This window comes from Schistocerca nitens, chromosome 8 (genome assembly GCF_023898315.1).
Source record: "Schistocerca nitens isolate TAMUIC-IGC-003100 chromosome 8, iqSchNite1.1, whole genome shotgun sequence".
Taxonomy (NCBI): domain Eukaryota; kingdom Metazoa; phylum Arthropoda; class Insecta; order Orthoptera; family Acrididae; genus Schistocerca; species Schistocerca nitens.
Window position 1 is genome coordinate 318,325,075 of NC_064621.1, and position 13,782 is coordinate 318,338,856.

Here is a 13,782-nt window from a genome sequence, read left to right on the forward strand (position 1 = left end):
TTGTGGAGGCGACGTAGCCTTTCTTCCTTTTTTTGCATTTGTTAACCTGTGATCGTCATACAACTTTTCTGAACCTGGCAGGGCACCACCCTCCCATAAAAGTTCGTGAACTCGCTCCGTGCGCAGATTGCATATGAGAAGCGTTTGAGTTTTATCTAGGGACTGACAACACATTCGATACTCCAGATACGCATTTCATTTTGCATCTAGTCCTTTCGAGATCCTGAAGTCAGAATTCAGATGGAGAAATAATTTATCCAATAATGAAATTTCGCCTTGTGACCCAATACACAAATGTCTTTATTCTTTAGATCTACGTCTGAAAGGCTGGAAATACAAGTAACACAAAAAAAGGAAAACAACAAGAGTTAGTTGCTTTGATGAAATCCTTCTGTACGTTGTATTAAGTAGTGATTATGCTTAACGAGTAGCTTTGTGTGATAAGTTTCTTAGTTTTGTCGCTATCTGATACTTTTCTTGAAAACAAGGAGTCTTCGCAATGGGTATACATGAAATGAGGTCACGCGTCCGGGTTATGGACAGAGAGATAATTATTTTGATGAAAAACTCTATAGTAATACCTCCTGGCGCAGTCTTACTGCCTTATTATGAAATTTTAACGAATCAAAAATTAATGAATTAAATTCCAGTGAATTAAAAGGGTTCTTTTCCTTTCAAGGACACAGTTCTGTTTTATCCACACCTCCCCCCCCCCCCCCCAATTATGTTTCAACAAATTTGTCGAATTTTCACACTTGTGGCGAATAAAAAAAATTTCTTACAAGAAGGCAGACACTTTCAGTACATTATTATTTTCTGCAAGCATATGACTGAACTTAAATTCCAATATGATTATAAAATTTGGTGGCTCTAAAAATCATTGTTCCGATATTAGACCCTTCGTTACCAAACTTATCGTTGAATACTGATTCGAGATGGAGGCAGGAGGGGAAAAGTTACAGATCGTAAAGTGAAACTCAAGTCGGTCTATTCACATCTAAAATTCCTCCTCTATTCACATCTAAAATTTCTCCATGCCAGGGGCGTAGGAATCCAAGTTCATATGGTGTGTCTTTTCTTTCTTAACGGTTTTGGATCTGCAGTTGTGCTGCATCCCACAAAAATTGCATTAATATCCACCGAGCTGTCTTGAGAGAATCTGCCCCAAACAAAAACGGATGGCTTTCTCTCAGTCTTGAGAAATGCGAAATTGTGCGTTTAATGGAACTTTAGAAACAGTCACTGTCTTCAATTCTGAAAACAGAGAAACTCATTAAGTGGTACTGTGGTTTCATTATTCATTTCTGCTACTTTATTATCGACGACCTGATTTTGTATGTTCTTTTAACAGCTTATTTTTTGGTATACTTTAAAACTTGCTTCCATATCTGTAGAAGTATATCCACACTAAAATGCAAATAGTACAATGAAGTTAATTCAGATATATTCCATTGACGCGCATTTATTCTGTTTCGCACTTTCAGGAAGCGAAAGTTCCTGTAACACTGTTGAACATCCTTCTTGGTGGTATGGAATCATCTTGTCTAAATCCTTAGCCCACTACTTATTATACTGTATTCTGATGAAGTCTGTTGGAAGTTGTAACATCAGTAGGTTACAAAACCTTTCTTGGAAAAATGAACAGATATGAATTATGCTGCTTTTGGAAAAGTTTCACTCTTCGGAGATTCTGAAAGTAATTTTGCATTTTGTTTTGTGTACTATATTTGACCCAGGTTCAGTGATTTATGAGTAACAGAATGACTGCTGCTTCAGTTGTAGTAATGATTTATTCAAATCATGATTATTTCGCGCTATTAAAATCCCATCCTTAGGTTATAGAATTGTTGTATTTGGTCATGCGTAATATGCGGCCATGACAGTCACTGCGCCATAGGCTGAAGTCTATCGTCTGATATGCAGTGGTCTGGAACATTGACTGGCCTCACCTAGTATTGTGCATGACCAAATGAAATAGTTTTATACACAAGAAAATGCGGTTTTAACATCTAGAAACCGGCCGTGGTTTCAATTAGTAATTATTATAGTTGAAGTGGATGTCATTGTATTAACCATGTCTCTCAGTTGTCGGTGTGCTGCAAACCAAATTTTCTGTCCGTAATTTCTAATGTAATAGTATCACGCGTAGGCACCTATCCTACATCTACATCTACATCTACATGATTACTCTGCAATTCACATTTAAGTGCTTGGCAGAGGGTTCATCGAACCACAATCATACTATCTCTCTACCATTCCACTCCCGAACAGCGCGCGGGAAAACCAACACCTAAACCTTTCTGTTCGAGCTCTGATGTCTCTTATTTTATTTTGATGATCATTCCTACCTATGTAGTTTGGGCTCAATTAAATATTTTCCATTCGTAATAGAAAGTTGGTGACTGAAATTTCGTAAATAGATCTCGCCGCGACGAAAAACGTCTTTGCTTTAATGACTTCCATCCCAACTCGCGTATCATATCTGCCACACTCTCTCCCCTATTACGTGATAATAGAAAAAGAGCTGCCCTTTTTTGCACCCTTTCGATGTCCTCCGTCAATCCCACCTGGTAAGGATCCAACACCGCGCAGCAATATTCTAACAGAGGACGAACGAGTGCAGTTTAAGCTGTCTCTTTAGTGGACTTGTTGCATCTTCTAAGTGTCCTGCCAATGAAACGCAACCTTTGGCTCGCCTTCCCCACAATATTATCTATGTGGTCTTTCCAACTCAAGTTGTTCGTAATTTTAACACCCAGATACTTAGTTGAATTGACGGCCTTGAGAATTGTACTATTTATCGAGTAATCGAATTCCAACGGATTTCTTTTGGAACTCATGTGGATTACCTCACACTTTTCCTTATTTAGCGTCAACTGCCACCTTCCACACCATACAGCGGCTTTATACACTGCTTGCGGCAGTACTTCCGGGATATTCAAATTTTACTTAACTGTTTCTCTCTAATTTGTTTAGATTTTTCTGCCTACTGAGTTTCTCTTTAAAACTGAAAAGCTCAGCTGAAAAAACCGTAAACAAAATGACCCTTTTGTTTAACAAAGGAACTCTTCTTGTGTGATATATTGTTTCGTAACTGAGTTGCAAGTTTCTCGAAATGTCTGTCCTGAATACACCACTGTGTAGTTTGCAAACGTGGACCATATGATATCAATTAAGGGAGAACATGGAAGCACTTAAACGTGGTCTGCAGAGGGATGTTGACAGTGACGAAAATAAGAGATACTTGGAAGGATGGGCCAGGGAGTTGGCACGCTCACATTACTTACCGCCATCAGCAATTTGGCTGCCCTTCGACTAAAGAGTACGGTCTCCGTGTTGCAGCGAGCCTCCACCAGGCTCCTAAAACAGAAACAGATTTATGGCAAACACAGCGGAATTGAAAAGATTACTTGCGCCTAGCTACAGACAGGTATGTTCTCATCTCTGATGTACCTCCATACAGCCTACTGTTCTTTTCGTCGACGAATTCTCGCCCTGGCTAATTGGATCTTACGAAACGACTATACCAAGCATTGTTGTATAGCTGCCATGGATAACACTGTACCTGAAAAGGGGTAGCAACTGTTCCTTTGTATCGGAAGCCTAGAAAATGGAACTTGTTATTCGCTCTCGGTGCACTGAGTGACACGATGTCGTATAGGTACGAAATACCTATCCCTCATGCGAAGTTTACGACAGTAATAATAATGAAAACTGAGTGAGTATGGGCCCGTGAATGTAGCGAAATTCGTGATTGAAAACCGAAAGGCTGTGTGTGACGTAAACGTATTGACAGACAAACAAAGCCAACCGGCATACGGGCAGTGCCATTTCATTTCAGAGTGCAGGACACAATGCATTTTTTCTCGAGGCTAAGTTTTCTGTAATCTAACGTAGAAGGTTAATTAATACCTTTTGAAACCTTCCATCTGTGATAAGCAAGTGTTCAGTATTTTTTAAGAGTTCAAGTTACTGTAATTTAATAAAATCACGTGATTCTAAGACACGTAGCTCTGCAACTACACAAAGTAAAATTCTCAAATGAAATTCAAAATGTAAGTAATATTGGTCGAAGTAGGGAGGATATAAAATGTAGACTGGCAATGGCAAGGAATGCGTTACTGAAGAAGAGAAATTTGTTAACATCGAGTATAGATTTAAATGTCAGGACGTCGTTTCTGAAAGTATTTGTATGGAGTGTAGCTATGTATGGAAGTGAAACGTGGACGATAAATAGTTTAGACAAGGAGAGAATAGAAGCTTTCGAAATGTGGTGCTACAGAAGAATTCTGAAGATTAGATGGGTAGATCACATGACTAATGAGGAGGTATTGAATAGAATTGGGGAGAAGAGGAGCTTGTGGCACAACTTGACTAGAAGAAGGGATCGGTTGGTAGGACATGTTCTGAGACATCGAGGGATCACCAATTTAGTATTGGAGGGCAGCGTGGAGGGTAAAAATCGTAGAGGGAGACCAAGAGATGAATACACTAAGCAGATTCAGAAGGATGTAAGCTGCAGTAGGTACTCGGAGATGAAGAAGCTTGAACAAGATAGAGTAGCATGGAGAGCTACATCAAACCAGTCTCAGGACTGAAGATCACAAAACAACAACTAATATTGTATAGTTTGAGGTGGTATTCATGCAGTACTTTAGAATTTAATGTTAATTTTCATAATATTTAATATTTTCTCTGAAAAACGCCGTTTTTAATTGGAATAAAATTATGTAATATTGTTAAGAATTTGCTTTTAAAACAATACTTCTTAATTTTTTTGCAGTATATTCAGTGGGATGCTGTAGAAAAATAGAAAGTAAATGGAGTCAGCAGCATCACCTCTGAACTATCACGAGGCCGTTGTCGATATCCTTTTGCTTTTGTTTCCAGGCAAACCAGCTCACACCTAAGTACAGCGTGAGCAGAAATATTTTTTACTAGCTCGCGAACCTGGCACATCCCTGATATTCAATCTGCTAATGTTCTATAAGAAATGAAAATAAATGAACTGTGTTTGCAGTGTAATGTCCCGGAGGGTTTCTGTACGCTTGGCGCATCTGCTTCGAGTCTCTACGACGTGAATGTGTTAACATCTCTATGGCGATACCTCTTCACAGCTTCCGTAGAGCCATTAGCGCTTTGCGTCTGAAAGCTGTTAAAAGCGCTACCAGGTGTCAGGGATTTCCTTGACTCGACTGTAGAGTATGTTGGTAATAAAAAATAAAATATTAAGAAATAATTCATGATGCGGCACTTTTTTACACATTCCGGTGTTTCTGTAGTCATATCTTTTGAACTATGTGTCGTAAAATTATATGTTTGTGTAGGTACAATCAGTGGCATATGTGGATATTCTGTGCAAAATGCGTTGTGATTAGAGTTAGTAGCAAAGAAGTAACAAATTTTACAATCATAGACAATGCGGCAGTTTTTCACGAAACCGACTGTTTATGACGTCATATCTCCTGAACTATGTGTGGTACCACGATATAATTTTGTAGATGCATTCAGCTACGTAAGTAGATAATGTCTGCGCCATTGATTGCGAGTAGAGTTAATAGCACGGAAGTAATAAACTTAAATGTTAGGCATGATGTGGCAGTTCTCCACTCATATTGTTATTTACGACGTCATATCTCCTTAGCTCTGATAAGGAGGCGGTCATTAACTGAAATTAATGTTTAATAAGAAGAGGTTGAAACCTACATAAGTTTATGAAAATACCCTATGGAACTTTCTTTGTCTTGTTTTGTACATTAGTCCGCAATAATCATTGTACTACAAAATTTTAGTTGCTAAACTGATGCATGCAAATGAACAAATTTGCCAGTAGGACGCTAGGACACGTATTTCTTAGTGAGTCTTGAACAATCTCTACTATTATTTTTTTATTTCATCAACCCCTCGAACGTTACAACTGCTTTTCAATCTCGCTGTCTTTGAAACGAAAGACTGTTCAAAAATGTGGCACCGGAAAATTGTTTCAGTAATTGAGAACGTAACTGTGGTGATAAGAGTGTGGCGCACAGCCTGTTACCGGACTACTGGCGTGACTGTAGATCGAGATCGGACTTTCTTCGGCCCGGCATTATGAGGTGGAGGGGTACAGGCTCACTGCCCCCGGGAACGATCGCCGATACTCATGTGCCAGCAGGCTGACTGGACCTGAGGCCGTCCTGGAAGTACTGGAACAAAGAATCGCAGCCCCTCCCCTTCCCAAGCGGGACTGAACCAGGGTGCTGCAGCGCCGCAGAGTAGTACTCTACTCGCTAGACCACCACACCACAGCTGACTCACAAAATGACAAAGGACATATTAGGCAGAACATATACGAGAGTTGTATTTGAATATCCTATTAGAAGGGAAGAGATGGAGTCGAATCACGGATTACGAAAGGACAGGAAGGATACTGGCTAAGACCTCTTCGCGGGAACCATGCCGACATTTGCCTGGAGGGATTTAGGGAAATCCCAGAAAACCTAAAGTTGGTTGGTCCGACGTGGATTCGAACCGACATGCACCCGAAAGCAAATCCTATTAGTGAAAGACAGCATCGTTACGATAAAAATACACTGCTTGACATTTGACAAGGACAGGATGGTGGACAATATGGAACACGGTGTACACATAATAGAGGTGGAGTGGTATATAACAAATTGGTACCAATTTCACCACATGTGAAAGCAGGATAACAGACATAACCATTTCATGTTTGACTCAGGTGACACTCCCAGTATAAAGGTCGATATCATACTGTCAGTAAGGAAATGCCCTCCTTGGGCACTAATGCACGTTTTGCACCTGTTATTCAGCTACCTACTAAACTGTGATGATGTCCTTGGGGGATGTTGTCCCACGGCCCTCATAAGACAATTTTCAGTTCTTGCACTGTTCATGGAGGGGGAATTCGTTGAGAAAGAGGTCTGCCAAGAGCATCCCAGACATGCTCCGTAGGGTTTAGTCCCGGGAAGTATACATGCCGTTCCATTCATTCAATATTTTCACTTTCCAGTGCGTCCGACAACTCAGCGGTGCTTTGAGAGCGGGCATTGTTGTTCACAAACAGAAATTCGGGACGTACCGCAACCCTAAGCAGAGGAAAATGATTCAGAATGATTTCACTGCAATCTCGCTGTGTTGTGACGACGCCTCACTCTGAGGTATGCAGCGATCTTTTGCCGTTGTGCATAATTCCTGATCACACGATAACGCTTAGACCGATGACTTTCATGAGCTTTCTGTTGTGTGTAACTTCCCCTCTCTGGCCACACAAATTACTGGCCAAAATAACTTTCCACAGTGTGAATGAGGCTCGTCGGAGAACACATTGGACCACTGTTCCACTGTTGGTGGCCCCAACCGACATGCTCCCTACACCAACGAACTCTTTCTCGACGATGGCGTTGTGGAAGAGGGGTACCTGTAGCAGGTTTCCGACCACGCAAACCAGCCTGATTTAATCCTCAAAAATTTGTTCTGGCATAGAAACATGTACCGGTAGCGGCTGAAAGGTGTGCTGCGATCTACCTTGGACGTCTTCTCCTTTTCGCCACTAAGTCTACGTATCGATCATCTACGACCATCGGCATGCTTTCGCATCGAATTTCCGCCTTCAACAGTCTTTTATATTCACGAGGTGACACTTTATGACATACCCGTTACAGTGGCCACAGCAGCGACGCTTCGACCGCCTTCGAGACGTCCAGCGGTTCGACCGGCTTCGAGCCATCCAGCAGTTTTCCCAAGGTCGTATGTACTCAAAATGATGTCTTGCAGAAATGTTGTCGTACCACACGGAATGTCCCACTAATCAGCTCCACAACAACTTGAGCCAAACACCGTACTCCGTGAACTGTCGAGTGCATAGAAGGCGTTCTTGCACTGCCTTTTTGTGTTCAACACGTCCACGTTCCTTAGTAAGTGTCAATTGTTCCTTTAAAATTGTCAAGCAATGTACAATAATTGTACACTGAGTGGCGGCAGGAGCGAAGGCGAAGGGGCACGAATAATTCGTATCTACCAAAGCCTATGGAATACATTTGCTTCTGTCGAATCCTGATATAACGCATTTCCGATGTCGCACATTTAAATCAGCGGAGATTTGACACTTATCAGACTGCAAATCTCCCTCTGCGGAAATGCGTACGCTACGTTAAGTCCGATCATCAAACGTGATGGTCATCACATGCAGCATTTTACAAGTGTGGGGACATTATTTCTGAATTATTATTGAAGGTCGACCAGGGACACTGTTAACCTATCAGGCACGAAATCGTGGTATAATCTCCTATAGGCCATGCCCATGAGAGTTACATCAGTGATCATCACACTTGTGTAGTCGGTTAACTGCGCGGTTACGTTTTAGCACCGTGCCTGCTTGTAACAGACCGCGTGGCTATTGTGTGTACAGTGATGCCAAACGTTACTCCCAGTCGGAATAACTGAGCCTCATATACTGCACATATTCAAATGGGACAACTCTTATTGTGACTCTTGGGAACTCAGACTAGCACGCTCTAAGACTAAATGTATCTTCTATACCAGCCTTTGATCGCCATCATATAGGTCAGCTTTATTGGGCAATTCAGTTTTTTACTGAACTCTTCACTAACGGTTAATTTGTTAAACCCCTTTGCATAACTGTTTCTTCCTAAAAGTGATACATGCGTTAGTAAACTGTGTATGCAGACAGAGGCACCTCAGCAGCAAATCTTTTGCCGTTGCTTGTGCCGTAGCTGCAAATACAGTGTGCCGATGCTGACACCGCTCAGACAGAATCTTTAACCTTTTTCATCATGTGTTCCGTTATGACTCTGACAATCTAGACCATATATTATAATATTTATTATTTGTTAACATAGTTATGTTGCTCTACAACGATTTTATTGTACTCATGTCGTAGTGTTTTCACGTTGTATGTAGATATTATTTCTAATAATTTATAATCATGGTACACGACCGACCATTATCATGTACTCTTTCGTTTGTTGCGTAATCGTACCGGAAGATGATTATTGGAAGTTAAATTGATTATCAAATAAAAGGAAGAAAACCTCTTCAGATGAAAGGGTGTTATAAACGCTATTACACCCTACAAGGGCCATGACACATTTACCAGGTCCAGCTGAAATTTCAAACGGTGAAAATAATGATTGACATAATGTCTTGTGGGATATGGAAGGATTATTTGTAGTAAACTCCTTGGTCAAAATAGCTTAGTTACCCAATTGTACTCAATCCTTCTTCAGATTCGATTAGCTTTCTGAGAAAAGGTATGTACAATAATGAGGTGCACTAGCAATACCTAACCTGAGCTGAATTGCTTTCTTCACATCGATTTTATGGACAATAACCGCTTCTGTAGACGGTTAAAGCCAAAACAGGAAACAAATAATAAAACACTTTATTTAAGTCGTCCGATCTCAGTAACATTGGTCTCTGGTGGTAAAATTGTATAGGTTATTAGGCCGCGTCATGTTACTTTCTAAATATTTCTTCTTTAGCTATCGACGTTTCACACCCCTCTGTCGGCATCTTCTTCAGGAGCCTCCGGTTCCAGGGCATTAACAAAACATGTGGAAGGTCAACGTATGTTACCCTGAAGAAATAAAGCGTTCTGCTTATGGACGGAACATTGATGTTCGATGGAGTTCAGATTACTCGGGACACCAGAGAAGTCCTGAAGATAAACCCCGCAGAGGAGTCGAAACGTCTCCATTTGAAAGAAACTTTCGAGTGCATCATGAGGCATTTTATATTCACTAAAGTCTTTCATTAATATATACGACGCATATTATAATTGACAATGAAGTGTACATGAAGAAGTTTGCACAACTATTAAAAATGACTATTGAGGATGGCTATAAAAAACTCAAGGATTGCTGGTTGAGTGTAAGAGAAATTAGTCAAAGCAAACGTTCTCAAGAATGCTACTACAAAATTTTACGTTTCACGGGACAATGCTAGTGCTCTAGAGACTTTGAAGATTGTCGGGGTACTTACTTCTTGAGGGAGCTCCAGGAGCGGTAGGCGTCGAACAGCAGGTTGACGAGCAGGGCGGCCACGCCCGTCTCCTTGGCCAGCATGGACAGCGCAGCCAGCAGCACGCTGGTCCACAGGCGCGGCTGCTCACGCCTAGGGCAAATACCACGCCTCACTCGCTGCTCACAGGGGGGAGTGCGTTGCTTTTGGAGCTCTTTGGAGCTCAATTTCGGGAACAGACCAGTGACGCTGTAGCTCATTCTCTGGCACGCTCACTCCAGCAGTAGAAATCTCTGATGTGCGAGAGTCTTGCCTTGTACACTGAGATGACAAAAGCCGTGGGATACCTCATAATGTCGGTCGGACCTCTATTTCCTGGGGTAGTGCAGCAGCTTCATGTGACGTGGACTCAACAAGTCATTCGCAGTCTGCAGAAATACTGAGCCATGCTATTACCTCTAAAGCCAACAATAATTGCGAAAGTGTTGTCGGTGCAGGATTCTGTGCTTGAACTGACCTCTCGGTTATGTCCAATAATTTTCAGTGGGATTTATATCGGGCGATCTGGTTGCCCAAATCATTCGCTCGACTTATCCAGAATATTCTTCAAACCGATCGCGAACAACTGTGACCCACTGACATGGGGCATTGTCATCCATAAAAAATGCTTCGTTGTTTGGGAACATGAAGTCCACGAATGGCTAAAAATGGTCTCCAGGTAGCCGAACATGACCATTTCGTGTCAACGATCGGTTCAGGTGGATCAGAGGACCCAGTACATGTAAAACAGACACAAATGGTTCAAATGGCTCTGAACACTATGGGACTTAACATCTGAGGTCACCAGTTCCCCGGAACTTAGAACTACTTAAACCTAACTAACCTAAGGACATCATACACATCCATGCACGAGGCAGGATTCGAACCTGCGACCGTAGTGGTCGCGCGGTTCCAGACTGTAGCGCCTAGAACCGCTCGGCCACACCGACCCGCCCCAAACAGACACAGTGCACACCATTATGGAGCCCACACCAGCTTGTACAATACCTTGTTGACAACTAGGGTCCATTGCTTCAACGGGATCAACTTAAATCTAGACTCATCTGACGAGGCCATGGTTTTCTAGTAGCCTAGCCTACAACCGATATGGTCACTAGCCCAGGAGGTGTCGTGCTATTCGCAAAGACACTCGCTTTGGTCGTTTGCTGTCGTAGTCCATTAATGCCAAATTTCGCCGCGCTCTCCTTACGGATACGTCCGTCGTACATCCCACATTGATTTCTGCGATTATATCACGTAGTATTGCTTTTCTGTTAGCAAATGACGAATCTACGCAAACGCCGCTGGTCTCGCTCGTTAAGTGAACGCAGTCGGCCATCGCGTTGTTCTTGGTGAGAGTAATGTCTGAAGTATGGTATTCTCGGCACACTCTTGACGCTGTGGATCGCGGAATACTGAACTGGCCAACGATTTAGAAATAGAATGTCCCATGCGTCTAGCTTCAACTACGATTCCGCATTCAAAGCCTGTTAACACACGTCATGCTGGAATAATCATGTAGAAAATGTTTTCATATGAATCACCTGTTTACAACTAACAGCTCTGCCAATGTACTGTCTTTTTATACCTGGTGTAAGCGTTACTAACGCCACCTGTACCTGTGTATATTGGTATCCGATGACTTTTTGTCACCTTAGTGTACATGGTAAGTAGGCCACAGAAGCAGTGGGGATGAGGTGGTGTTAAAGAACAGAAGCCAAGTTTGTGAATGCGTAAGTTTTCGCTGCGAAATGGTGATAATTTTAAAGAAAAAGCATTGTTTCCTAATTATAACAAAAGCGAAAGGGAAATCATACATAAAAATACCGTAAAATCAATAGCAATGCATATAGAGGACAAGGCCAAGATCAACAAAGAAATCTTAAATTAGTTTAGATACAAAGGAATCCCCTGCCAACCACTCAAGCCACCGAGAGCGCGGTCGTTAACAAGAGAAGGATAACACACGGTGACATTTGTGGTGACGGATGTAGCGCTCGCGACATCATGGAGTGGCAGAAGAAGCGTTTAAGTAACAGTGTGTGTGTGTGTGTGTGTGTGTGTGTGTGTGTGTGTGTGTATGCGTGCGTAATAATAACATTCCGTTACCTTTTTAAAACCGTGCATCGCAATGTTATGTAGTATTGGTTTTGGCATGTTAGGGGGCTCCTGCCGAGTTATGTACGTGTGCTTCTCAGTTACTTGGTTGTTTATTCATTCACAGATCATTTACAAAAAGATACCAGAGGTCATATTAAGTGAAAAAGGAAACAATTTCTAAAAAAAATTAAGTAATTCATGCATACAGTAATATAATGTAGGTCTCAGTTACCATGTGACGTTTTTAATTTTGGTACGGTTTGTTTTGGGATGGCATGAAGTGTGTACCCTCGACCCCTTTGTTAAGAGCTGAATTTTTTCTTCACAAAAGAGAATTCAAGCTCGAGAAAAAGGAAGAGTTCCCCCATTACGTCCTGGGCATAGGATTTTACAGCAAAATTCATTAACCTGTTAGCGTTTGCTGTAGAACGACCGTTTTTATTATTAAATGATGTTAATTTTTATTGTTCCATACTTTGTTATATAAGTAAACTCTGACTTTGCGATATAAATTGCTTAAGAGGTATACCTTAACTGACTTTTTAAATACTTACAGTTTAGCTATCGCCTTAATCACACGGAAAAATTGATTCTACAATCTTATCCCCTCGTAAAAAATGCGGTTTTTTTCTCGTTCGCTTATTCATGGTAAATGTAAGTTTAGTCTCGATATTGTCTCATGACGAAGAGGGTTGCTGTTTCTGATATTATGCTGATGATCTTTTTGAAGTGCATAACGGATTTGTTGATTTTCTCAAATGGTGCAGTTTGAATCCACAGCCGTTTAATAAAATCTTTACAGGGAGCTTGGTTACTGCTTTTAGTTGTCGTTGTAATGGGTATTTTCTGCAGTTTGTGGAAGTTGTCAATGCTTGAGGCCACCCACCATCCCCCTTCTCCCCTCCGCCCAAAATAATTCCATAGCTACAGACAATGTGTGAATAGATACACCGATTAATAAGCTTTATCTTTTACAGACTGATGAGAGAGACCATCTACGCTAAAATTTCAAATTAATTTTCGTAAATGGATGCTTATGAGTTGTTGATCATCGCTTCCGTGAAAGGCAACAATCTTACTAAAGAAGTATTCATAATTATTAAGGTGTGTATTTTTTAGCCCATGCTTCTGGAAAGCAAAGAGTTTAGACATTTCTGGCGCAGCATCGAAGATGAAGCAGTGATCCTCGGTAGTATGCATTTTAGGGCCTTGCTTCGAATGATCGTCCCTGTATATAATGAATATGAATTTTTCGCATGGGCCAATACTATTGAATTACCAATGTAGACTATTCCCTATGGGACATGACTTTTGAATTGCCCTTTATATGAGATATTGAAAATGATTAGTAGAAACCGATTTAGCTACTGAAGGATTTATGTGAGCATTGACTGAAATGAACTTCACATTGTATAGCGGCATTCACTCATAATAAAGCCATATAGTCTCAGTTATGCGCAGTACCGCGTACAATAACCAAAATGTTCACCAAATATTACATTGCGCATAACTGAGATCGTATTTTCGCACACTGACGAGAAAAATGGGGCGCTTCTAATTTTGATTACAGTACCTTTTGACTGACACTTGTAGATAAACTTTAACAACTTAAGAGCAGTGAAACATGTAATTCACGGTATAAAAGGAATTTGAAACCTTCGT

General features: G+C 41.2%; 1 protein-coding gene across 1 annotated transcript in view; it reads right to left on the reverse strand.

Moving 5' to 3' along the window:
* Positions 1 to 13,782, reverse strand: part of LOC126199544 (protein O-mannosyl-transferase TMTC1-like) — a 648,409-nt gene that overhangs the window by 212,022 nt on the left and 422,605 nt on the right. The window contains exons 6-7 of the mRNA XM_049936465.1: positions 10,003 to 10,134; positions 3,288 to 3,360 (exon numbers count right to left, since the gene is read on the reverse strand). Coding sequence (XP_049792422.1) covers positions 3,288 to 3,360; positions 10,003 to 10,134 — 205 coding nt within the window. The remainder of the gene's footprint in view (positions 1 to 3,287; positions 3,361 to 10,002; positions 10,135 to 13,782) is intronic.